The 26,953-nt window shown below is 45.2% G+C and overlaps 1 protein-coding gene and 1 long non-coding RNA gene across 3 annotated transcripts; both read left to right on the forward strand.

Moving 5' to 3' along the window:
• The first annotated feature begins 1,348 nt into the window (after nucleotides 1–1,348).
• On the forward strand, nucleotides 1,349–21,721 carry LOC306929022 (uncharacterized protein). The gene is made up of 5 exons (XM_079509364.1): nucleotides 1,349–2,199; nucleotides 7,218–7,376; nucleotides 8,277–8,661; nucleotides 11,667–11,945; nucleotides 19,899–21,721. Exons 1-5 carry the CDS (start codon nucleotides 1,990–1,992, stop codon nucleotides 20,699–20,701), a joined length of 1,836 nt encoding a protein of 611 aa, XP_079365490.1. The 5' UTR covers nucleotides 1,349–1,989; the 3' UTR covers nucleotides 20,702–21,721.
• A 101-nt stretch (nucleotides 21,722–21,822) lies between these two features.
• Nucleotides 21,823–26,836, forward strand: LOC306930315. Of its 2 annotated transcripts, none has more exons than XR_013790876.1 (2): nucleotides 21,823–25,573; nucleotides 25,644–26,836. It is a non-coding gene; the product is annotated as an uncharacterized lncRNA (long non-coding RNA). The 2 variants fall into 2 exon arrangements; XR_013790877.1 differs by having other exon boundaries at nucleotides 21,823–25,565.
• The last annotated feature ends 117 nt before the right edge of the window (nucleotides 26,837–26,953 follow it).

A 26,953-nucleotide genomic window follows, 5' to 3' on the forward strand; every position in this document is an offset into this window, starting at 1 on the left:
TCTGTATTGTTAATGGCGTTTAATGTTTGTGTTGGCACCGTTTGTTTTACATCACCATTACATCACCTAATCAACATGAGTTAGACTTTAACTCTTAGCCTGCCGCCATTAATTAATCCCTCGATTGCGTATTGCCATGGTTTAATCACGCGTGACACTTACTTTGAAGAGCCAAATATCCGTATCGCATTTTACTATGAAACCATTCCGTGTGTGTTGACGAAGCTGGTGCTCGTTCTCTCGGTCGGTGGTGGAAAAAGTGGACCGCGAGTATCACAGCGCCTGCTACAGGCCGTTGAAAACGCTTGTCTGGGACAAAGCGTCCTCTGCAATGTCGCTTCTGTGAGATAAAGCCGTCTGAAAACAGAGCCGGCAATGTTAGTGGATGCGCGCGCATTTTCAAAATGGCCGCGCCCATTGTGTCAGAAGCATAACAAAGCTAACGGACGGTAGATTTCGATACGATCGTATTAAAACATGCATTAATGAATACATCGCTGTTAAAACGGCTTTTCCGTTTGTGGCAGGCTACAAGATTCTACGTGTTAATATTCCTATGTTCCTGGCGGGTAAACGATTAATATATTAGCGCCCCTCACTTCACACAGGTGTGATTTTTTTTATAGAAGTGTATATGTGTACGTCTCTAAATGTTCTGATGAATTGAAAATGGTGGACCCTGTTGTAAATGGTAAATGGTAAATGGTGCATTTATATAGCGCCTTTATCCAAGGCGCTTTACATAGATTGTGCATCAATTCACCCATGCACGCACACATTCATACACCGATGGCGGCAGAAACCATGCAAGGCACTAGCCAGCACATCGGGAGCAATTTGGGGTTCAGTGTCTTGCTCAAGGACACTTCGACACTAACTCTGGGGGAGCCCGGGTTCGAACAGGCAACCTTGCGGTTACCATCCAGCCACTCTACCCCTGAGCCACCGCCGCCCCGTTGTAAACCAGTGTAGGCTAATGCTTTACCAGTGTGTCGTCCACAGTAACAGTCTTTGTATCGAGTTGTGCTTTCATGTGTGTTTCATGTTGTTTTGATGAATTGAAAACGGTGGGCCCTATTGGAAACAAGTGTAATGCTTTATGGTGTCGTCCACTCACAGTTAACAGTCTTTGCATTGAGTTGTACTTGAAATGTACTGTAATTCCTCTAACTGTTAATCAATCAATCAATCAATCAATCAATCAATCAATCAATCCTATGGACCATAGAGGCACTTTCTTTGGGCTTGGGCCCTTATTTATTTTATTTTTTTTACTTTTTGCCCCCCCACCCTAAATGCGCTTTAATGACGTCATTACCGTGCGACACCCACACAGCGTCTCTCTCCATCCATCAGCATCCATATCTCTGTCTCCTCGGAGGCCGTTAGTTAGGATGGATTAGAACTAAACATCCTGGAGCCTCACAGAACCACCACCATGGACTGTCTCTAGCCGAGGACTGGAGTTTATTTCACCACTAAAAACAACCCGCAGTGTTTTCAGTGCTCCGTTCAGCGCCGTGCTGCTGCAGAACAGCTAGCACCAGCAGGCTAATGCTAATGCTAGCAGCTAGCCTCTAGCTCCTAGCTAGCTAGGCCGCCGAGGCGCCGCACAGAGACCAGCCGGGCTGCAGGACCTTCCACCCGGACCGAGAAGGACAAACACTCCGGCCTATACCTCCGTCCCTCCGTCCCTGCTCCGCACAGCCACAGTTGGATTCATCCAACGGTTGTTTTAGTATTATTATTATTACTATTATTATTATTGCCTCCTGAATGTGAGTGGGGTGTGGATCCCGTCGTCCGTTCATGTGTCGTTCATAAACATTATTGGGGAGACACACATTACGGTGATAAAAGACCCAGACTGAGGCGTAGCTTTAGCTTGTTTTGGTAGCTTTGTTGTTGACTCACTAACCAACCATCTAACGGAGGAGAAGAAGAAGCTAACGAGGCTAAAGAGGCTATCTGTAGGGGCGTCGCTGCAGCATGTCGTCCCGGAGAGGAGGCTACGCGGCGGGCATGGAGGCCACGGGAGGAGCCGCTGGAGGAGGAGGAGGGAACAACAACCACAACAACAGCAGCTCTGGAGGAACATCTGGACGCAAGCAGAGCATCATCAATGTCCCGAACACCAGGAACCAGCAGGACCCTGCATGCTATGACCGCAAGATGGACAAGACCTCTGGATACCAGCATGTAAGTTATACTATGTTAAAACTAGAAGGACAAGACCTCTGGCTACCAGCATGTGAGTTATAATACTATTACAACTAGATGGACAAGACCTCTGGCTACCAGCATGTAAGTTATAATACTATTAAAACTAGATGGACAAGACCTCTGGCTACCAGCATGTAAGTTATAATACTATTAAAACTAGATGGACAAGACCTCTGGCTACCAGCATGTAAGTTATAATACTATTACAACTAGATGGACAAGACCTCTGGCTACCAGCATGTAAGTTATAATACTATTACAACTAGATGGACAAGACCTCTGGCTACCAGCATGTAAGTTATAATACTATTACAACTAGATGGACAAGACCTCTGGCTACCAGCATGTAAGTTATAATACTATTAAAACTAGATGGACAAGACCTCTGGCTACCAGCATGTAAGTTATAATACTATTAAAACTAGATGGACAAGACCTCTGGCTACCAGCATGTAAGTTATACTATGTTAATACTATTAAAACTAGATGGACAAGACCTCTGGCTACCAGCATGTAAGTTATAATACTATTAAAACTAGATGGACAAGACCTCTGGCTACCAGCATGTAAGTTATACTATGTTAATACTATTAAAACTAGATGGACAAGACCTCTGGCTACCAGCATGTAAGTTATAATACTATTAAAACTAGATGGACAAGACCTCTGGCTACCAGCATGTAAGTTATAATACTATTAAAACTAGATGGACAAGACCTCTGGCTACCAGCATGTAAGTTATACTATGTTAATACTATTAAAACTAGATGGACAAGACCTCTGGCTACCAGCATGTAAGTTATAATACTATTAAAACTAGATGGACAAGACCTCTGGCTACCAGCATGTAAGTTATAATACTATTAAAACTAGATGGACAAGACCTCTGGCTACCAGCATGTAAGTTATACTATGTTAATACTATTACAACTAGATGGACAAGACCTCTGGCTACCAGCATGTAAGTTATAATACTATTAAAACTAGATGGACAAGACCTCTGGCTACCAGCATGTAAGTTATAATACTATTACAACTAGATGGACAAGACCTCTGGCTACCAGCATGTAAGTTATAATACTATTACAACTAGATGGACAAGACCTCTGGCTACCAGCATGTAAGTTATAATACTATTACAACTAGATGGACAAGACCTCTGGCTACCAGCATGTAAGTTATAATACTATTACAACTAGATGGACAAGACCTCTGGCTACCAGCATGTAAGTTATACTATGTTAATACTATTAAAACTAGATGGACAAGACCTCTGGCTACCAGCATGTAAGTTATAATACTATTAAAACTAGATGGACAAGACCTCTGGCTACCAGCATGTAAGTTATAATACTATTAAAACTAGATGGACAAGACCTCTGGCTACCAGCATGTAAGTTATAATACTATTAAAACTAGATGGACAAGACCTCTGGCTACCAGCATGTAAGTTATAATACTATTACAACTAGATGGACAAGACCTCTGGCTACCAGCATGTAAGTTATACTATGTTAATACTATTACAACTAGATGGACAAGACCTCTGGCTACCAGCATGTAAGTTATAATACTATAGTTAAAACTAGATGGACAAGACCTACCAACAGGTTATAATACTATATATAGTTGTGTGTTTTGATGAATTGAACAAGGTGGACCCTCTTGTAAACAAGTGTAATGCTTTATTGGGTCGTCCACTCACAGTTAACAGTCTTTGTATTGAGTTGTGCTTGAAATGTACTGTAATTCTGCAAACTGTTAAATATTTCAATCAATCAATCAAACGAGACCCCTGGCTACCAGCATGTAAGTTACACTGTTATAATACTATAGTTAAAACAAGATGGACGACACTAATACTGGATACCAACACATAGGTTATAATGCTATAAATACTTAGTTAAAAGTCCTGTTATGACCTCAGATGGACAAGACTTCTACTGGCTACCAGCAGCAGGTAGGGTTCTAATTGGTTGAACATTGTATTAACAGATTGCAGAATGGGTACATTTAACCCATTTAGAAAATGTCTTAAAAATTCTGACAGTTTTCTGAAAAACCTATGTTTTCGATGTCAGTGGTGCTCAATATTTCATGTCAAGGACCCTCAGAATTATATGCATTTGGCTGCGGACCCGCATCTGAAAATATGTTTTCACGATTTTCAATAGCTAAAGTATAACGTAATGCTTTAAAACACCAAAAGGGGTTCCCGCCCAGAACGGGGCGATTCAAGTCGATGTCAAAAACTGCTACGAGGATAAAAGCACTAAGACTTGTTTACATCAGGGTCCTTCATTTTCAATTCATCAAAACATTTTAAGACATGCAAATATACACAAAGGGGAAAACGTGCTATAATACTTTTCTAGATAAAACTCCTGTTATGACTGCAATATGGGTACCAGCAGCAGATGGGTTAATAATATAGTTGTAGTTAAAACACTAAAATAGAATGTATGCGCATGCATAAAGTGAGTGGCACATCGAGTGGTAAAGTGAGTTTAACGTAATTTAATGCAATCAGATAGCACTTTTCTGTTTTTGGATGTATGGGCTGTCAAGGCCAGAAAGTAATTTTACCCTCTATAATAACTTTATATAGTTAAAACTCCTGCTATGACAAGCAGACTACAGGCCACCACGGTGCTGCTAACTAACCAGCAGGTATATTTGGGGTCATCTCTGTGTTCCCCAGGTTCTATGGTCCCCCGCTTACCTCATCGCTAGGGGTTTAGGTCAGGGACGTGCAGAGAGTGTTAGAGGGGCAGGGGGCTGAAATCCCGTAAGAGGGCACTTTTGGACCGAAAATAGCTGATCTACAAGCTCACAACGCATCGCGCGACGCGTCGCGACCTTTCGGGGCTGCAACCCAGCACTCTTTAGCTAGTGGAGATGCGGTTGTACGACATTTCAAAACAAATGTGTTCAACGCAAAATGCTGCGTTCCAAGTTCAGGAGACTGAATGTTGCCTTCAGGTATGGCATGGAAAGGAGTGCCATGTGCATTTCTTTAACCATGTAGTAAATGCTGCATTCAGGGTCTGGAGAGGGCAGTTGTTTTACAGACGGGTAAAAGGGCAGGGGCTGAAGCCCCCTTTGACGTCTATGTGTGCACGTCCCTGGTTTAGGTTCATTGTTGTAAGCAGGGAACAAAGAACCTTTTTGTGGCGAAACGCAGGCCCTGGGATCATAGGTACGCTCCCATGGGGAACACAGGCCCTGGGGATCATAGGTACGCTCCCATGGGGAACACAGGACCTGGGGATCATAGGTACGCTCCCATGGGGAACACAGGACCTGGGGATCATAGGTACGCTCCCATGGGGAACACAGGACCTGGGGATCATAGGTACGCTCCCATGGGGAACACAGGACCTGGGGATCATAGGTACGCTCCCATGGGGAACACAGGACCTGGGGATCATAGGTACGCTCCCATGGGGAACACAGGCCCTGGGGATCATAGGTACGCTCCCATGGGGAACACAGGACCTGGGGATCATAGGTACGCTCCCATGGGGAACACAGGCCCTGGGGATCATAGGTTAGGTCAGGACCTGGGGATCATAGGTTAGGTCAGGACCTGGGGATCATAGGTTAGGTCAGGCCCTGGGGATCATAGGTTAGGTCAGGACCTGGGGATCATAGGTTAGGTCAAGACCTGGGGATCATAGGTTAGGTCAGGACCTGGGGATCATAGGTTAGGTCAGGACCTGGGGATCATAGGTTAGGTCAGGACCTGGGGATCATAGGTTAGGTCAGGACCTGGGGATCATAGGTACGCTCCCATGGGGAACACAGGCCCTGGGGATCATAGGTTAGGTCAGGACCTGGGGATCATAGGTTAGGTCAGGCCCTGGGGATCATAGGTTAGGTCAGGACCTGGGGATCATAGGTTAGGTCAAGACCTGGGGATCATAGGTTAGGTCAGGACCTGGGGATCATAGGTTAGGTCAGGACCTGGGGATCATAGGTTAGGTCAGGCCCTGGGGATCATAGGTTAGGTCAGGACCTGGGGATCATAGGTTAGGTCAAGACCTGGGGATCATAGGTTAGGTCAAGACCTGGGGATCATAGGTTAGGTCAAGACCTGGGGATCATAGGTTGGGTCTATATATTATACTTTAGTAATATAGTAGCTCATTAACGTGTCTGCGGTGGATTTTTTATGGAACAGGATAATTCAAGCTTTCCGTACAGCTGCAATGTTGTGAGTTTTGACGTTTAACACAAGCAGGTAGGACTTTTCTGATTGGATGCATGCCATGGTTGGCGTTGGTTGTTGCCACGCTAGATTCAACATATCAAGAAACAATCTAGTACTATGTTGAACGTTGCGGCTTGGGACCCTCCTCCAGGACCCCTGGGGGTCCCCAGACCTCACTTTGAGAAACAGTGGTGTAGGTCAGTGGTTCCCAAAGTGGAGTCCCGGGACCCCCAGAGGTCCCTGAGAGTTCCAGGGGGTCCCTCAGCTAAATGATAGTTTGAAACCAAATTAAACCTTATATGCGTCTGTAACTCTGAGAGTGTACAAATGAGAGTGTACCATTTGTACACTTTCATACACTCTCAGAGTTAAATTAACATTGATTTCACCTCCCTGAAGTCCCGCCTGGCGCCCACCATCCAGTCTGACCTCTCTCTCTCTGTCTCCATCCAGGGCAACATGACGGTCACCTCCCTGAAGTCCCGCCTGGCGCCCACCATCCAGTCTGACCTCTCTCTCTCTGTCTCCATCCAGGGCAACATGACGGTCACCTCCCTGAAGTCCCGCCTGGCGCCCACCATCCAGTCTGACCTCTCTCTCTCTCTCTGTCTCCATCCAGGGCAACATGACGGTCACCTCCCTGAAGTCCCGCCTGGCGCCCACCATCCAGTCTGACCTCTCTCTCTCTGTCTCCATCCAGGGCAACATGACGGTCACCTCCCTGAAGTCCCGCCTGGTGCCCACCATCCAGTCTGACCTCTCTCTCTCTGTCTCCATCCAGGGCATCATGACGGTCACCTCCCTGAAGTCCCGCCTGGCGCCCACCATCCAGTCGGCCATGTCCGCGGCCGTAGACACCCTGCTGGGGGAGGTGGTCCTGGTTCTCAACGAGACGCAGCAGGAGCTGATGAACAAGGAGCAGGAGAACCAGAGGCTCAAGGTGGGCAGTGGGGACTATCCTTCATTATCGTGATAACGGAACGGCTCACAGTAATCGTATAGTTGTTATATTGTTCATTATCGTGATAACGGAACGGCTCACAGTAATCATATAGTTGTTATATTGTTCATTATCGTGATAACCAACGGCTCACAGTAATCCTATAGTTGTTATATTGTTCATTATCGTGATAACCAACGGCTCACAGTAATCATATAGTTGTTATATTGTTCATTATCGTGATAACCAACAGCTCACAGTAATCATATAGTTGTTATATTGTTCATTATCGTGATAACCAACAGCTCCCAGTAATCATATAGTTGTTATATCGTCCATTATCGTGATAACCAACAGCTCACAGTAATCATATAGTTTTTAATTCATCGTGAACTCGTCCTCCGTCCTACACTTATCTGTCAATTAGCTTTTGTTGAGCTGCAAATTCAGCACCCCTTTAACCCATTATGGACGGGAACGCCTCTTGGGGTTCTGTACAGTATGTACAGTTTTCAAAAATTACAAAACATTGATGCTGCTATATTAATATTTGAAGTTTTTCATAAAACGTAGGTCAGGATTTCGAAGCGTTTTTAGAATCGGCCTCAGTCCTACATGGATAATACTGACCTGTAAAGAGATCATGTGGTACGCTGTTATTCCACTACACAAATCCATTAGCCAAAAATAGATCTACAAGCTCGCAACGCGTTGTGTGAGCTTGTAGATTGATCCCCCCCCCCCAGAATAGGGATGATGGGGATTCAAGTGGTTACAACAAAGTGACATGTTAAGTTTTAAGTCTGAGTATGGCGACGATATCGATAATTGCACTTGATACTCGCACAATAATGGAATGGTGACACGTGATGTCCATATATGGTCCTGTCCCTGCTCCAGGTGCGTCTGGAGGTCTCGGAGCGAGAGCTGAAGACGCTCCAGGAGTGCCTCTGCAGCGCCCAGAAGCTCATCGACCAGCTGCAGATCACCTACCCTGGGAACCAGGCGGTCAGCCAGTCGGTGTTCGCCCCGCTGACCTCCATGACCTCCATGGGGGGTCCCGGGCAGGGGGACCACCAGAACAACGGGCGGGGCGTGAACGGGGCGGGCGGGGTGGACCTGGTGGGGGGCCTGGGGGGCCAGGTAGACCCCGACGGCCTGCACGGGTTCGAGTCCCGGGACGACTACAAGATGTGCCAGCTGTCCATCCAGCCTGACGGGTCGGTCACCAACCACAGCATGGAGGCCTACGCCAACAGCACCCACAGCACCGGCCATATGACAGGTAGGTTAACCACACCCCTAAACACACCCATAACACCAACCACAGCATGGAGGCCTACGCCAACAGCACCGGCCATATGACAGGTAGGTTAACCACACCCCTAACCACACCCCTAAACACACCCACAGCACCGGCCATATGCAGACAGGTAGGTTAACCACACCCCTAACCACACCCACAGTACCGGCCACATGCAGACAGGTAGGTTAACCACACCCCTAACCACACCCACAGTACCGGCCATATGCAGACCGGTAGGTTAATACTGACCACACCCACAGCACCGGCCATATGCAGACAGGTAGGTTAACCACACCCCTAACCACACCCACAGTACCGGCCACATGCAGACAGGTAGGTTAACCACACCCCTAACCACACCCACAGTACCGGCCATATGCAGACCGGTAGGTTAATACTGACCACAGCACCGGCCATATGCAGACAGATAGGTTAACCACACCCCTAACCACACCCCTAACCACACCCACAGCACCAGCCACATGCAGACACGTACAGTTCCAGATTGTCTTTTTGGTCAAAACAAGCTTTATTCATGGCCCATAACTTAAGTATTAATAATTCAGTTAATAATTCAGTTTATACTAACCACTCCAACACAGTGTGACTCCGACAGACCAGTTTATACTAACCACTCCAACACAGTGTGACTCTGACAGACCAGTTTATACTAACCACTCCAACACAGTGTGACTCCGACAGACCAGTTTATACTAACCACTCCAACACAGTGTGACTCCGACAGACCAGTTTATACTAACCACTCCAACACAGTGTGACTCTGACAGACCAGTTTATACTAACCACTCCAACACAGTGTGACTCCGACAGACCAGTTTATACTAACCACTCCAACACAGTGTGACTCCGACAGACCAGTTTATACTAACCACTCCAACACAGTGTGACTCCGACAGACCAGTTTATTGCGAACGCAGTGAGCATTTACTATGAGACCCAGCAGATCACGTCCGTGTGTCTGTGTGTGTGTGTGTCTGTGTGTCACGCTGTAACACCACCCGCCCACCACCAGAGGGCGCAGCTGTATCACACACAAAAACACACACACACACACATGCACGCACGCACACACACACACGCACGCACGCACGCACGCACACACACACACACAAAAAACTTAACTTAAAAAAAAACTTAACTTAAAAAAAAACTTAACTTAAAAAAAAAAATTAAAAAGGAAAAACGCACACACACAAAAAACTTAACTTAAAAAAAACTTAACTTAAAAAAAAACTTAAATTAAAAAAAAAACGTACAAAGGAAAAACGCACACACAAAAAACTTAACTTAAAAAAAAATTAACTTAAAAAAAAACTTAAAAAGGAAAAACGCACACAAAAAACTTAACTTAAAAAAAAACTTAACTTAAAAAAAACTTAACTTAAAAAAAAACTTAACTTAAAAAAAAAACTTAAAAAGGAAAAACGCACACACAAAAAACTTAACTTAAAAAAAAACTTAACTTAAAAAAAAAACTTAAAGGAAAAACGCACACACACAAAAAGCTTAACTTAAAAAAAAACTTAACTTAAAAAAAAACTTAAACAAAAAACTTAAAAAAAAAAACCTAAAAAAGAAACACGCACGCACGCACACATACACACACTAAAAAAAAATTGAAAAAACATTTAATTTAAAAAAACTTAACTTAAAAAAAACCTTAAAAAGTACGTAATTTATTCTAATTGTTGTTATTGCAATTTACGAGCTGCGTTCGCTTCCCGCGTTTGCGCGTCTTACTTGTACTAACCACTCCAACACAGTGTGACTCCGACAGACCAGTTTATACTAACCACTCCAACACAGTGTGACTCCGACAGACCAGTTTATACTAACCACTCCAACACAGTGTGACTCCGACAGACCAGTTTATACTAACCACTCCAACACAGTGTGACTCTGACAGACCAGTTTATACTAACCACTCCAACACAGTGTGACTCTGACAGACCAGTTTATACTAACCACTCCAACACAGTGTGACTCCGACAGACCAGTTTATACTAACCACTCCAACACAGTGTGACTCCGACAGACCAGTTTATACTAACCACTCCAACACAGTGTGACTCTGACAGACCAGTTTATACTAACCACTCCAACACAGTGTGACTCCGACAGAGCAGGTATTTGTTCCTGTCATTATTTACAGACTTGGGGCCGATTCATACTCCTATTTTACCGCTGTAGTGCAGAAATGATTTCGGCTCGTCAGAAATTTTCAGTAGCACCGAAGAGCCGACTTTAGGACGGCTATTTTCTTGCTATTTCTCAAAGTGTAACATAATCGATTTAAAATTACTTACATTTTCCTTTTTGGAAATTCATCCGTACAGTGGACGACAATCACAAACAGCCACGATAAGTGTAAATCTATATATATATATATATATATATATATATATATATATATATATATATATATGGTTTTAACCCATTTTGGGCGGGAACCCCTTTTGGTGTTTCAAGCATTCTGTTATACTATAGCTATTGAAAAATAGCAGATCTACAAGCTCATAGCGCGCCACTGTTGTAGATGACAGATTATATAGTTTAACTTTAATCCATTCAGACCGTACTAGGACGTGTGGAAACGTCATAACTGATCCAACCCACAGGTTGCTAGGACGCTTTTTCATTGATGTCAAACGAGAGAAAAATATATATTTTTTTGTTTTTTTGAGGGGTTGGCCTCTCCTTCTGCACCGTACTCCTTGCTCTTCACGCATGCGCGTTGTCGTTCACTTCCCTGTTTACGGCTCAAAGAATGCCTCGTATCCTAATCTAAGGAGCTCTCCGTGGTTTTGACCAGATGGATATACTAAGTTCTTAATTTCTGACTTCTGACCTGCCTCTCGTTAAAAATATGAACGCGAGGGATTATTCAGCGACTTTATCGTAACTATAGCGAGGTAAACAAGCAATAGTATTTCTCCCTCTAAGTTGACTGTGTTGTGTTCTAGATGACCGTCAGCAGTCCCAGAACGTGGGCGTAGGCGTCGGAGGCTCCAGGTTCGAGATCAAAGAGGAGCAGGGTCCGGCCAGCGGGGGGGGAGCGGGGGGGCAGCAGCAGCCCGGCAGGAAGGGGGGCGGCGACAACAGCCGAGTGGGCGTCGACGGAGGAGGCGGAGACAACAGCGCGGGAGACCTGAACTACATCCAGTCAGGAGGAGGAGAGGAGGGCTCGTCGTCCTTCACCTACCCCCTGCGTCACCCCAGACCCGTACGACCTCGTAACGAAGGTAAGGCTCCTTCACCTCCCCCTGCGTCACCCCAGGCCCGTACGACCTCGTAACGAAGGTAAGGCTCCTTCACCTCCCCCTGCGTCACCCCAGACCCGTACGACCTCGTAACGAAGGTAAGGCTCCTTCACCTCCCCCTGCGTCACCCCAGACCCGTACGACCTCGTAACGAAGGTAAGGCTCCTTCACCTCCCCCTGCGTCACCCCAGACCCGTACGACCTCGTAACGAAGGTAAGGCTCCTTCACCTACCCCTGCGTCACCCCAGACCCGTACTACCTCGTAACGAAGGTAAGGCTCCTTCACCTCCCCCTGCGTCACCCCAGACCCGTACGACCTCGTAGCGAAGGTAAGGCTCCTTCACCTCCCCCTGCGTCACCCCAGACCCGTACGACCTCGTAACGAAGGTAAGGCTCCTTCACCTCCCCCTGCGTCACCCCAGACCCGTACGACCTCGTAACGAAGGTAAGGCTCCTTCACCTACCCCTGCGTCACCCCAGACCCGTACTACCTCGTAACGAAGGTAAGGCTCCTTCACCTCCCCCTGCGTCACCCCAGACCCGTACGACCTCGTAGCGAAGGTAAGGCTCCTTCACCTCCCCCTGCGTCACCCCAGACCCGTACGACCTCGTAACGAAGGTAAGGCTCCTTCACCTCCCCCTGCGTCACCCCAGACCCGTACGACCTCGTAACGAAGGTAAGGCTCCTTCACCTCCCCCTGCGTCACCCCAGACCCGTACGACCTCGTAGCGAAGGTAAGGCTCCTTCACCTCCCCCTGCGTCACCTCAGACCCGTACGACCTCGTAACGAAGGTAAGGCTCCTTCACCTCCCCCTGCGTCACCCCAGACCCGTACGACCTCGTAACGAAGGTAAGGCTCCTTCACCTCCCCCTGCGTCACCCCAGACCCGTACGACCTCGTAACGAAGGTAAGGCTCCTTCACCTCCCCCTGCGTCACCCCAGACCCGTACGACCTCTACCTTCTAAATCCTGACAGTTTTCTAAAAAACCCTATGTTTCTATGTCAGTGGTGCTCAAACATTTTCATGTCAAGGACCCCCAAAAATATGTTATTGGCCGCCGACCCACATCTGAAAATACCCCCCCCCCCCCCCCCCCCAGAAGCAAAGATTTTAGTTAAACGTTAATAATAATAATATATTCAAAGATTTGCACCACATTTTCACAATTTTTCAAAAATAGCAGATCTACAAGCTCGTAGCGTGGCGCTATGAGCTTGTAGATCTGCTATTTTTCAATGGCTAAAGTATAACAATGCTTATAACACCAAAAGGGGTTCCCGTCGAGAATGGGTTAGGGGTGAACGATTATGAAATTATCTCCTATTATTTGCAGGGTCATATCTGCCGATTCCGATATTATACAGAGGACCACAATGGAAACAAGCCTATAGGCCCTATAGGGGCCCGATTGGCCCAAAGCCTGTTAACACCTTGGAAGCCCGGGGCGGAGTTCTCCGTCCAAGTTCAAGGTCATGGTCAAGTGCCCAAGCCGGAGATTGATAAATAGGACGGAGATTAATGATAACAAAACCGTTCGCATCGCTCTAGAGCCTTGGAGCGCTTGTTGCCCGATCCGATGACGTGTCAAAAAGTGACACGTCATCGAAAATGTCCCCTGCCTGTTTAGCTGACGAAAACGGAAATCTTAAAACGATCATAACTCCCGATCTAAATCATCCCGTCTAATTCTGAAAAAAGCAAGTGTTTGACGGCCTTCCGCGGTCCAGTCGCTAGTCGCGATAGATTTATTATTACCTCCCGTTGTTGTTGATCGACTCTAGAGTGGTGTGGCTATTGTTAGCTGCTACACAGACATGCACACCAGCTTCCGGTGCGCCGGTAAAAGTGGTCCGTGCGCTATAAATGATGGGCACATGGATGAAATAGATTAAATCAGGGGTGGGCAACTTTGACGATGGCGAGGGCCAATATATTTCCACACTCACTCCAGAGGGCCACATTGCATATTACTGCCGTAGCAAAAATAGCTGATCAATCTGGTTTGGAATTGTAACAGCTGAAATCAATACTATATCAGTATTCTGATATTAACCTGTGGGCCGCATTAAGTGAAGGTGGGGGCCGCATGTGGCCCCCGGGCCGCCAGTTGCCCAACCCTGGATTAAATAGTTCCGGGCCTCCAAGGTGTTAATGAAGTATTCAATCAATCAATAAATAGCCTATACTCTCTTCCAAGTGAAAGAGATGAGTACACAAATTAAATGTAGAAAGATGTTAAATTTAATTTTACATCATATTTGATTTAACTTTTGTTCTAGTTTTTTAGTGTTTAAAAAAAAAAATTGAGTCATATTTTGGTCAGAATCAGAGCTTCCCAACCACTGGTACTTGTACCACTAGTGATACTTGAGCCCCCTCTGGTGGTGTGCGGAGGAGTCACCCAAAAAAAAGACAAGTTGAATGAAATATTCATATGAGTACAGGTAGTTCTTCTGACCAAACAATTGGTTGAAATAGTTCTCTCCAGCCGTGCTGAAATGAGCATGACATCACACCTAGCTGTTAATAGAAGATTTGAGAATTAATAACATTAGAAATATCATCAGTTGAGCTGATTAGTGATTAGACAGAGTTTTGTCAGAACAGCAGCATTATTGGCTCATAGGAATGGAACACAAAGGGCAGGTCTACGCTGCTGTATTTTAACATCAGTTATTATAGGAATGGAACACAAAGGGCAGGTCTACGCTGCTGTATTTTAACATCAGTTATTATAGGAATGGAACACAAAGGGCAGGTCTACGCTGCTGTATTTTAACATCAGTTATTATAGGAATGGAACACAAAGGGCAGGTCTACGCTGCTGTATTTTAACATCAGTTATTATAGGAATGGAACACAAAGGGCAGGTCTACGCTGCTGTATTTTAACATCAGTTATTATAGGAATGGAACACAAAGGGCAGGTCTACGCTGCTGTATTTTAACATCAGTTATTATAGGAATGGAACACGAAGGGCAGGTCTACGCTGCTGTATTTTAACATCAGTTATTATAGGAATGGAACACAAAGGGCAGGTCTACTCTACGCTGCTGTATTTTAACATCAGTTATTATAGGAATGGAACACAAAGGGCAGGTCTACGCTGCTGTATTTTAACATCAGTTATAGGAATGGAACACAAAGGGCAGGTCTACGCTGCTGTATTTTAACATCAGTTATTATAGGAATGGAACACAAAGGGCAGGTCTACGCTGCTGTATTTTAACATCAGTTATTATAGGAATGGAACACAAAGGGCAGGTCTACGCTGCTGTATTTTAACATCAGTTATTATAGGAATGGAACACAAAGGGCAGGTCTACGCTGCTGTATTTTAACATCAGTTATTATAGGAATGGAACACAAAGGGCAGGTCTACGCTGCTGTATTTTAACATCAGTTATTATAGGAATGGAACACAAAGGGCAGGTCTACGCTGCTGTATTTTAACATCAGTTATTATAGGAATGGAACACAAAGGGCAGGTCTACGCTGCTGTATTTTAACATCAGTTATGATAGGAATGGAACACAAAGGGCAGGTCTACGCTGCTGTATTTTAACATCAGTTATTATAGGAATGGAACACAAAGGGCAGGACTACGCTGCTGTATTTTAACATCAGTTATTATAGGAATGGAACACAAAGGGCAGGTCTACGCTGCTGTATTTTAACATCAGTTATAGGAATGGAACACAAAGGGCAGGTCTACGCTGCTGTATTTTAACATCAGTTATTATAGGAATGGAACACAAAGGGCAGGACTACGCTGCTGTATTTTAACATCAGTTATTATAGGAATGGAACACAAAGGGCAGGTCTACGCTGCTGTATTTTAACATCAGTTATTATAGGAATGGAACACAAAGGGCAGGTCTACGCTGCTGTATTTTAACATCAGTTATTATAGGAATGGAACACAAAGGGCAGGTCTACGCTGCTGTATTTTAACATCAGTTATTATAGGAATGGAACACAAAGGGCAGGTCTACGCTGCTGTATTTTAACATCAGTTATTATAGGAATGGAACACAAAGGGCAGGACTACGCTGCTGTATTTTAACATCAGTTATTATAGGAATGGAACACAAAGGGCAGGTCTACGCTGCTGTATTTTAACATCAGTTATTATAGGAATGGAACATAAAGGACAGGTCTACGCTGCTGTATTTTAACCCTTAGACTCCCGTTGACGGAATTGACGGATTTAATCAATAAATCCAGATATCCCGTTGACGGATTTGACGGGCTGTCAATCGGGAGCCTAATCGGGACCTTAATGTAGCAAAATGTTGCATTTTTTGGCTAATTTGGCTAACGGCCGATGTAATGTTCCTAAAACCGGCCGAAATCCGTGCGTGCATGGTCGATCACGCACGCGCATGATTGCGCATGCATCGCTGCGTAAAATGCGATGTTTTGGGCTTGATTAGAGCTTAATTTGACTTAGTTATGAAAAAGACGATGATAGCTTAGCATTCCGGACATCTTTCATTGTGGCACACTAGCAAAGCTACTACCGGATATTTTCATCCAAACCGGATGTGGTCATCGTTCACTCGCTCCTTTTGGTCAGAATCGGCACAATGGTGACGTTACCGCCACCATCAGGACTGATTGTCCCAATACTATAGTCTTGCCCCGTCAAAATGAGATATAGTGTGCAAATCGCGGATTTTTCTTTTGGCATTAAAATGATGAATTAAAAATATGAATATATGTCACAAAAGGGCTGCAATTGGGGGTGGCACCCCAAGGGTTTTAACATCAGTTATTATAGGAATGGAACACAAAGGGCAGGTCTACGCTGCTGTATTTTAACATCAGTTATTATAGGAATGGAACACAAAGGGCAGCTCTACGCTGCTGTATTTTAACATCAGTTATTATAGGAATGGAACACAAAGGGCAGGTCTACGCTGTTGTATTTTAACATCAGTTATTATAGGAATGGAACACAAAGGGCAGGTCTACGCTGCTGTGTTTTAACATCAGTTATTATAGGAATGGAACACAAAGGGCAGGTCTACGCTGCTGTATTTTAACATCAGTTATTATAGGAATGGAACACAAAGGGCAGGTCTACGCTGTTGTATTTTAACATCAGTTATTATAGGAATGGAACACAAAGGGCAGGTCTACGCTGCTGTATTTTAACATCAGTTATTATAGGAATGGAACACAAAGGGCAGGTCTACGCTGCTGTATTTTAACATCAGTTATTATAGGAATGGAACACAAAGGGCAGGTCTACGCTGCTGTATTTTAACATCAGTTATTATAGGAATGGAACACAAAGGGCAGGTCTACGCTGCTGTATTTTAACATCAGTTATTATAGGAATGGAACACAAAGGGCAGGTCTACGCTGCTGTATTTTAACATCAGTTATTATAGGAATGGAACACAAAGGGCAGGTCTACGCTGCTGTATTCTAACACCAGTTATTATAGGAATGGAACACAAAGGGCAGGTCTACGCTGCTGTATTTTAACATCAGTTATTATAGGAATGGAACACAAAGGGCAGGTCTACGCTGCTGTATTTTAACATCAGTTATTATAGGAATGGAACAAAGGGCAGGTCTACGCTGCTGTATTTTAACATCAGTTATTATAGGAATGGAACACAAAGGGCAGGTCTACGCTGCTGTATTTTAACATCAGTTATTATAGGAATGGAACACAAAGGGCAGGTCTACGCTGCTGTATTTTAACATCAGTTATTATAGGAATGGAACACAAAGGGCAGGTCTACGCTGCTGTATTTTAACATCAGTTATTATAGGAATGGAACACAAAGGGCAGGTCTACGCTGCTGTATTTTAACATCAGTTATTATAGGAATGGAACACAAAGGGCAGGTCTACGCTGCTGTATTTTAACATCAGTTATTATAGGAATGGAACACAAAGGGCAGGTCTACGCTGCTGTATTTTAACATCAGTTATTATAGGAATGGAACACAAAGGGCAGGTCTACGCTGCTGTATTTTAACATCAGTTATTATAGGAATGGAACACAGGGCAGGTCTACACTAGGGATGTCGGTAACGGATAATTTCCCATCCGGTTAGCCGACAGGATTAACCGGGTCATTAACGGATAATTGGTTGATTTAAAAAAAATATATATTACATTTGGGCTACCCCAAATGTAATATGCATGTATAGGCTACATAATTAAAGTTGGTAGACGAAATGGTATACATTTATTTATGCTCCTTTTAAAAAGACAAACAAAAAAGCAACATTTAACAATATAAATAAATTGTTGTAGGCTTAATCATCAATAAACAACGCATCGCATCTGCATGCATGCATCTGCGCGTCTACAGTACAGAGGTCCGCCGGTTCTAGTCCAAAACATAAATAAGTCCAGTCCAGATCTGAGCAGCCTATATCTATAAAGCCACTGGACGCATGGGCTAAGCCTTTTTTTATTATTAAGGAAGATCAGCATGCATGTCACCGTGTTCTGTTTGTTGACTTTTCGCTGACGAGAAAACCCTCAAACATCGATAGCACATGCCTAACTTGATAGCCGGGAGGAGGAGGAAGCGGCGGCGGCTGTAAACGTTCTCCCTCCATGCCATTAATGGATTTAATAATGTAGGTCTCTGCATTGATACGGTCGACATGTTGTGTTAATCTCGTCTCGCTGTCACTCGCTTAAGTTTTGACTACCGCAAAGCTACCGTTGTAGCCAACTAGCCATTTGAAGTACAACAGAGAACTTTGGGACAACGACATTGCGGGGGCAGAAAACAGCGCCCGAGCGCTGCTGTTCATGCAGCCTGGAGTGTGACAAGCTGGCCGGTGCAAATAACAGCAATTTTAGGCATGTGTGCAACATGACAACTGTTTTAAAGTATTGTACAGTGACAACTACAGTCTCTGTAATGTTTATGTTGTACTATTACTAAAAACGATGTAAAATAAAAGGGATTTAAGATCAGAACACGCATTTATTATTATGAAAGCTGATAAGCATACCCGGATATTTCTTAACGGTCGGCTAACCGGCTAGCCGGTTAACCCCCGAGATCCCTAGTCTACGCTGCTGTATTTTAACATCAGTTATTATGGTGGTACCAGATATTTTCTGAGGTGGTACTTCAGTGTAACAAAATGTTGGGAACCAATGCTCTAAATGTTCTGTTACTCCTTTTTCTGTAGGTTTCTGTTACCTTGTAGGTGGTTGAACATTCTGGACGGGAACCCCTTTTGGTGTTTTGAGCATTATGTTATACTTTAGATATTGAAAAATAGCAGATCTACAAGCTCAGCGCGGCACCGAGTGCCTCAGGTCTAAATGGGTAGGGCTGCACGATTATGAAATTATATCCGATCTCCAATTTTTTGCAGGGTCAAATCTGCCGATACCGATTCTGACCGAATGAGACGAATGTAGAATATTATTTTTTAAATTTTAAATTTCTTTGTTGGTGAAAACCGATTAAATAATCTATTATTTTGAGACCGTTTCGATACCGATATGACCGATTATGCTACCGATTAATCGTGCATCCCTAGTTAGGGTAACTTCAACAATTACCCTAAAGACTGTATGGTAAAAACATGGTGATAATTCAGGACGCTTATCTGCTTGTTTTTTATATGAACGTTGTATAAAAGCATATAAGTATGCGGACGTCTCTGATGTTTATAACAAACCAAACCGTTTGAAAATCGGTTGAAAATTGAGCAAGTTATGGTTATTTAAAAGTACATGCCCCATAGACACAATGTTATGCTGCCCTGAGGTAAGATGGCCGCCACGTAGCAACGTCGCTCTCCATTGGCCAGATGTGAGCCATCTAGCTTTCTTATATATATCTATGATAATGTTGTGTATCGTGATAATAACTGCTCAGAGAACATATGGTGATATTATTGTGTTTCTGTATCGCCCCGCCCCCTAACCGAAGGCCAGAAGCAGCAGCAGCAGCAGCAGCCGGCGGCGACGACTAGGACTTCCTCATCCGTGGCGGGCCGGTCGGACAGCGTGTCGCCGGGCCGGGCCGGAGGAGGAGGGACGGGAGACGAGGAGTCCCTCCCCGAGGGTCCCACCAGCGACCGGCCGCACCACTGCCTCGAGTGCGGCAAGACGTTCCGCCTGATCTCCAGCCTCAAGAAGCACATCCGCATCCACACGGGCGAGAAGCCCTACCCGTGCGGCGTGTGCGGCCGGCGCTTCCGCGAGTCGGGCGCCCTGAAGACGCACCTGCGCATCCACACGGGCGAGAAGCCCTACTCGTGCAGCGAGTGCGGCAACAGCTTCCGCCACCTGGACGGCCTGCGCAAGCACCGGCGCACGCACACGGGCGAGAAGCCCTACGTGTGCGCCATCTGCGGCAAGCGGCTCAGCCGCCTGCAGCACCTCAAGCACCACCAGCTCATCCACACGGGGGAGAGGCCCTGCTGCTGCCCCTTCTGCAACCGCAGCTTCAAGGAGCCGGCCGCGCTGCGCAAGCACGTGCGCACGCACCGCGAGGAGGCGGGCCACATGGGCCTGCCTGGGGGGGGAGGAGGAGGAGGAGGAGGAGGAGGAGTAGGAGGAGGAGGGGGAGGAGGAGGAGGAGGAGGAGGAGGGGGGGCCGGGGGAGACGACACGGACCCCGACGGCCTGGACGACATCAACAGCATGCACCCCGCCGCCCCCTCCCCCACCATGAGGTTCGGGGAGTGGGGCGGCGAGGACGACGACGGCTCCGTCGTGGACTGCGTGTAGCCGGCGGCGTCAGTGACGCACGTTGGCGGGTTTTTAGCGCGGTCGCACGGCGGAGCCGCTGTCCCGTCCCTCCCTCCCTCCTTCCCTCCCTCCCCCCCTCCCTCCTCCCGCTTCTTGTTGAAGGAGAATTCAGGACCGGCCATTTTCTTACCATCATCTGTTCTGATTATTCTGTTATTCTATCCAACAAGCAGTGGTTAAACGGTGGTACCACAGTGGTACCAGTGGTAGAGGTAAAACAGTGGTACCAGTGGTAGAGGCGAGCCGCAGCTCAGAACGTTGGGCGTGTTAGAGAAGCCCCTCTTGGACAAAAACACTGTCCGACGACTTTGGTCGTTACGAAAGACAGATGTGTAGAAATTTCCTGAGCGATCTAAACAAAGCAATGTTAGCCTAAGACCCAGCGCTCTAATCGCTCACCCGTACCACTCCTTATTGGATGTATAGTAGTAACAGATGAATGTATGAAAAGCAGAGGTCCGTAATTCTCCTTCAAGCGGATCTAGTCCAGTTCTAAAGTCTTCCTTGTATGTTTCATACACGTGGTGGATGATGATGATGATGATGATACCTGGTTTATACTTGGCTACGCGCTGCTGTCGCCATTACAACGTTTAAGATGACCATTAGGTGATTGTTTTTTTTTTTTGCATTGAACATTGTTACATTAGATTCCGTTTGCCTTTTCGGCTCCGTAATCACAAACTGCACATCAGGGCAGATCTGACACATATCTTAAATACATACACAGAGACATCAGTGACACACACACATCTTTCCAAAAAAATGTACCAAATAGTTGACCGTCTACAAGCCTACGTGTCGTTAAGATCGTAGATCTGCTGTTTCTGACGGATGTTTGTCAAATGTATGGACATTTTCCCAACGTGGAAACGATTATGCAAAACTACTTTTTAGTTCCGGCAGCGCAGCTACGTTTAAACCTGGTCCAGGGAAGTCTGAGTTCCAGCCTCTCTTCGTTTCAGTTGTTCTTTTGGTAAGGAAACAGGCTAATGGAGATATCTATCTATATATATATATATATATATATATATATATATATATATATATATATATATATATATCTATATATATCTATATATATATATATATATATATATATATATGTCCCTCCTATCCTTGGAGTGTTGTTTAATAATCAGGGTAGCCTAATCTGACGGTTTTGTGTTACATTTTTTTTAAGATGTAAAAAAGTAGCTTTTAGAATATAGACTTGTACATCCACTTTTCTTTTTTAAAAGTAACAACACATAAGGTAGGTTTTTTTGTCACATCGCCCTTCGAGAAGAGTCCTTACAAGCAGACTGTGGCCCTATAGTTTAACAGAAGAGTCCTTACAGCAGACTGTGGCCCTATAGTTTAACAGAAGAGTCTCTACAGCAGACTGTGGCCCTATAGTTTAACAGAAGAGTCTTTACAGCAGACTGTGGCTCTATAGTTTAACAGAAGAGTCTTTACAGCAGACTGTGGCCCTATAGTTTAACAGAAGAGTCCTTACAGCAGACTGTGGCCCTATAGTTTAACAGAAGAGTCTCTACAGCAGACTGTGGCCCTATAGTTTAACAGAAGAGTCTTTACAGCAGACTGTGGCCCTTCACAGAAGAGTCCTTACAGCAGACTGTGGCCCTATAGTTTAACAGAAGAGTCCTTACAGCAGACTGTGGCCCTATAGTTTAACAGAAGAGTCTCTACAGCAGACTGTGGCCCTATAGTTTAACAGAAGAGTCTTTACAGCAGACTGTGGCTCTATAGTTTAACAGAAGAGTCTTTACAGCAGACTGTGGCCCTATAGTTTAACAGAAGAGTCCTTACAGCAGACTGTGGCCCTATAGTTTAACAGAAGAGTCTACAGCAGACTGTGGCCCTATAGTTTAACAGAAGAGTCTTTACAGCAGACTGTGGCCCTTCACAGAAGAGTCCTTACAGCAGACTGTGGCCCTATAGTTTAACAGAAGAGTCCTTACAGCAGACTGTGGCCCTATAGTTTAACAGAAGAGTCCTTACAGCAGACTGTGGCCCTATAGTTTAACAGAAGAGTCCTTACAAGCAGACTGTGGCCCTATAGTTTAACAGAAGAGTCCTTACAAGCAGACTGTGGCCCTATAGTTTAACAGAAGAGTCCTTACAAGCAGACTGTGGCCCTATAGTTTAACAGAAGAGTCTCTACAGCAGACTGTGGCCCTATAGTTTAACAGAAGAGTCTCTACAGCAGACTGTGGCCCTATAGTTTAACAGAAGAGTCTTTACAAGCAGACTGTGGCCCTATAGTTTAACAGAAGAGTCTTTACAAGCAGACTGTGGCCCTAATGGCTAAATGGAAGCATTCTTGTGACACAGGATTAATAATTGGTCTGAATAACGTAGAACCTATCCTGAGGGGACGGCTGCGTCTTCACACCCTCCAAAAAAAGTGCCTTTGAGCAAAAGCACTGAGACCCTCCCTGTGTCGACAGAGTACAATCCTTGCCCTGTCCGATAAGGATAATAATAATAGTGACACATGCATGCGTGCACATTAGGCAGATTTAATTAGCTAATGTAACGTGTTAACGTATTTAAATTTGTATTACTGATGTAACACGTCGTACGACTCCCACTTATATTTAATTTAATCTGACTGAATGTTCACGGTGCATGCATTGCCAGCTCCGTTAGTTTTCAGGTTTATTTCTTAGGATGTTATGATGAGGGGTCGACTCGTCACGTAGTTTGTGTGGTATGGTATGTAATCATACTAACTCTGTTCTCTTTATATATATCTTGAAAACCAGAAAAAGGGTTTTTTCTTTAGGATAAAGAGTCTTAGTACCACAGGCTGGGTGGGCTCAGATGGAGAGTCTTGGTACCACAGGCTGGGTGGGCCCAGATGGAGAGTCTTAGTACCACAGGCTGGGTGGGCCCAGAGGGAGAGTCTTAGTACCACAGGCTGGGTGGGCCCAGATGGAGAGTCTTGGTACCACAGGCTGGGTGGGCCCAGATGGGGAGTCTTAGTACCACAGGCTGGGTGGGCCCAGATGGAGAGTCTTAGTACCACAGGCTGGGTGGGCCCAGATGGAGAGTCTTGGTACCACAGGCTGGGTGGGCCCAGATGGAGAGTCTTAGTACCACAGGCTGGGTGGGCCCAGAGGGAGAGTCTTAGTACCACAGGCTGGGTGGGCCCAGAGGGAGAGTCTTGGTACCACAGGCTGGGTGGGCCCAGAGGGAGAGTCTTAGTACCACAGGCTGGGTGGGCCCAGATGGAGAGTCTTGGTACCACAGGCTGGGTGGGCCCAGATGGGGAGTCTTAGTACCACAGGCTGGGTGGGCCCAGATGGAGAGTCTTGGTACCACAGGCTGGGTGGGCCCAGATGGAGAGTCTTGGTACCACAGGCTGGGTGGGCCCAGAGGGAGAGTCTTAGTACCACAGGCTGGGTGGGCCCAGATGGAGCGCGTCCATCAACCCTGTTCAGAGTTCATGTTGGCCCTGATGTTTTCAGACATTATTTTAACAACCTGAAACCCCCTATAATACTTAGTTGACCGCGAGGTGTGCCCCAGGGCTCTGTACTAGGCCTGCTTGTATTCCCCTCCCGCCCCCCGCCTACACTAAATATAATGCTGTGAAAATGGCCGATCTAAAAGCTCACGGTGTCTCCCCAGAATATGGACACTAAGCTAATGTAGTGGAGCTGCTATCTATGAAAGATTTTAAATATTCATTTTTTTTTAACACGAACCTTCATGTCCAAAATAGGAATGCCAGTCGGGGGATAATGCAGTTAAAGTATTTTAATGTGTGGTTGTCTGTCTCCCTCTCCTGGCAGAGAGAGGTCATTGCAACGATGGTGCCAACACTGTCGGAAAGCAGCAGTGAAATCGATTCATGATCTAGCTTGTTCAAAACAAACTTTATTGACAGTGTCCTAGCAGACAGCATGGTGTAAATGGAACAGTGCACACGCACCAGTTGGTTACATTGTATTAACATAACGGTGGTTAAAATATAACGTGTTAACCTGAAGAAAAAAAAAACATTTGCCCGTTCTGGAAGGTGAGGTGAGAACCTTGCAGCTGAACTGCTGTTTGTGTTGACGCTGGGTCTTTCCACCTAGAACTTTTCTTCTGCCCGGTTAGGAGGCCCGGTTAGGAGGCCCGGTGGGGCCATATGGAAGAATATATATCTTTTCAAGCAGTATCGCGATACACGATATCGTCACGATATTTGTTCATGTCTTTTTGTAGGGTTACTTAACAAGTTACTCAACCGTAAACACTCTGGAAACACTCTGCTACACCAGTGGGTCTCAAAGGGTGGTCCGGGGACCCTGGTGGGTCCATTTTATTATTATACAGACCTCAACGGGTGATAAATCCTAACGCGAGGACTTTAAAAATCCGTCTATAGATCCCAAGCAGCGCTCGTTAAAAATAACACTATTTCTAGATAGATCCCCAAGCAATGCTCGTTAAAAATAACACTATTTCGAGACCGATCTCAATCCCGTCTGCAAGCCACACGAGAGCTTGTTGATCGGCTATCTTTTTGGCATTATTGAGCATTATTAAAACTCCAGTTTACTGTAAAAAAAATGGGAAGTGGTTTGTTTGAGAAAACAAAGCTAGTTTGATCCTTGCATTATGATTCAGTGTTTGAAGTTTCATTTTATTATTATTGGACCATAATTATCTCTTGACCCATAGCATTCCTTCTGTTGTGCCAGCCGGTGCATGTTTGTGTACAAGTCTTTTTTTATATTTTACTACTTCAATTACTGTAAGTTACCGGCTGTGTGTGAACGTGCGTGTGCATGATATGTGTGTGTGTGTGTATGAACGTGTGCATGATCTTATGGTGTGTGTGTGTGTGTGAACGTGCGTGTGCATGATATGTGTGTGTGTGTATGAACGTGTGCATGATCTTATGGTGTGTGTGTGTGTGTAGCTCTCCCAAGCACCCCAAGTTTGTTTTTCTTTCTGTAAATAGAAACGGGACAGTTTTTTATCAGTCTACTTATCTTGGTTATATAAGGGTAAAGAAATCTTGCGTGGAAAAGGTTGATGTTGATGATGATGATGTTGATGATGTGCAACAAAGTTTAACCACTCTTTGTTTTATATTTTGTCGTGGGGCCGTGTCGCAGCCGCGGAAACAGCCCCGTTTAGTCGAGCTACGCGACGCATCGCGTTGCTCGATGGATGGATGGACGGACGGACGGACGGACGAACAGGGCTGTTTCCGCCACTGTTTGGCGACACGATGGCTCGACATTTTTAGGGACGTTACCGTGCACAACGTAAGGGACGTTGCCGTGCACCTCCTCACGCTGCGTGCACAACGTAAGGGACGTTACCGTGCACCTCCTTGCGCTGCGTGCACAACGCAGGGATGTTACCATACACCTCCTCGCGCTGCGTGCGCGCGTGCTTGCTCAGCGCAGCCCGCTCCTTGAAGCTGTTGGTTGCAGAACGGGGCGGGAAAAGTCCTTGTTTTTTACTTTTTAAAGAGTAATAATTGTAACTATCAGTATGCGTACCACCACCACCGTGCTATGTAAATAATGTACTCCTCATTTCCACTCGCTTCCCATCGATGAGCAAACCAAGCTGTTTGGAAGAGAAGGAAACGGCTCACAGACATGGATTCATTATGGGAACGGAATGGAACTGAACCAGAAAGAGAATAGATAGATCTTTATATGGGTTTTAACTTTAGACGTCTCTCTCTCTCTTGGATTATACTCTTGTATACTACTTATATTCAGTCTTCTTCAGTACAAACTATACGACGATGTACATTTACATTTTAAAAATACTGAACATAACTTCCACTGTACGAACATGTACTGTATGTTTTTTATGTCTTAACCCCAGAGATATGTGTTTTCCTTGTTTTTCTGTTTTATACCACATTACAGAGGGGAGGCCGGGCGGAGGCCTTTGCACGTTTAATTGTAGATGGAATGTTATATTTCCTTCCTTGCTAAAAAACGAAAGAAAGAGAAAGAGAGGTGAATTTGGTGTAAACATGTTAAATGAATGATTTTTCTTTTTTTTCTTTTTTGCTTGTTTCACCCTCCTCCCCCCTCCCTGTTACCTTGTGTCATGTTACTATATTAAAGGGCCTTTGTTTTATAACTTATCGTCTATTTATGGTTTATAACTTTTATTGTCTAAGTAAGTATGTTTTATAACGTTATAATCGTCTCTGTGAATTCAAGGAGATGTCGAACCTTTTGTCCTCACACTTTCACA

The sequence above is a fragment of the Electrona antarctica genome (assembly GCF_951216825.1).
Source record: "Electrona antarctica genome assembly, chromosome: 9".
Taxonomy (NCBI): domain Eukaryota; kingdom Metazoa; phylum Chordata; class Actinopteri; order Myctophiformes; family Myctophidae; genus Electrona; species Electrona antarctica.

What these genes read in the sequence shown, in the direction of transcription:
- LOC306929022 (XM_079509364.1), top strand. Translation starts at nt 1,990, where the DNA reads ATGTCGTCCCGGAGAGGAGGCTACGCGGCGGGCATGGAGGCCACGGGA. An exon ending in CAGCACCGGCCATATGACAG is followed by an intron (nt 8,662 to 11,666) that starts GTAGGTTAACCA and finishes GTTGTGTTCTAG; the next exon opens with ATGACCGTCAGCAGTCCCAG. An exon ending in CGTACGACCTCGTAACGAAG is followed by an intron (nt 11,946 to 19,898) that starts GTAAGGCTCCTT and finishes CCCTAACCGAAG; the next exon opens with GCCAGAAGCAGCAGCAGCAG.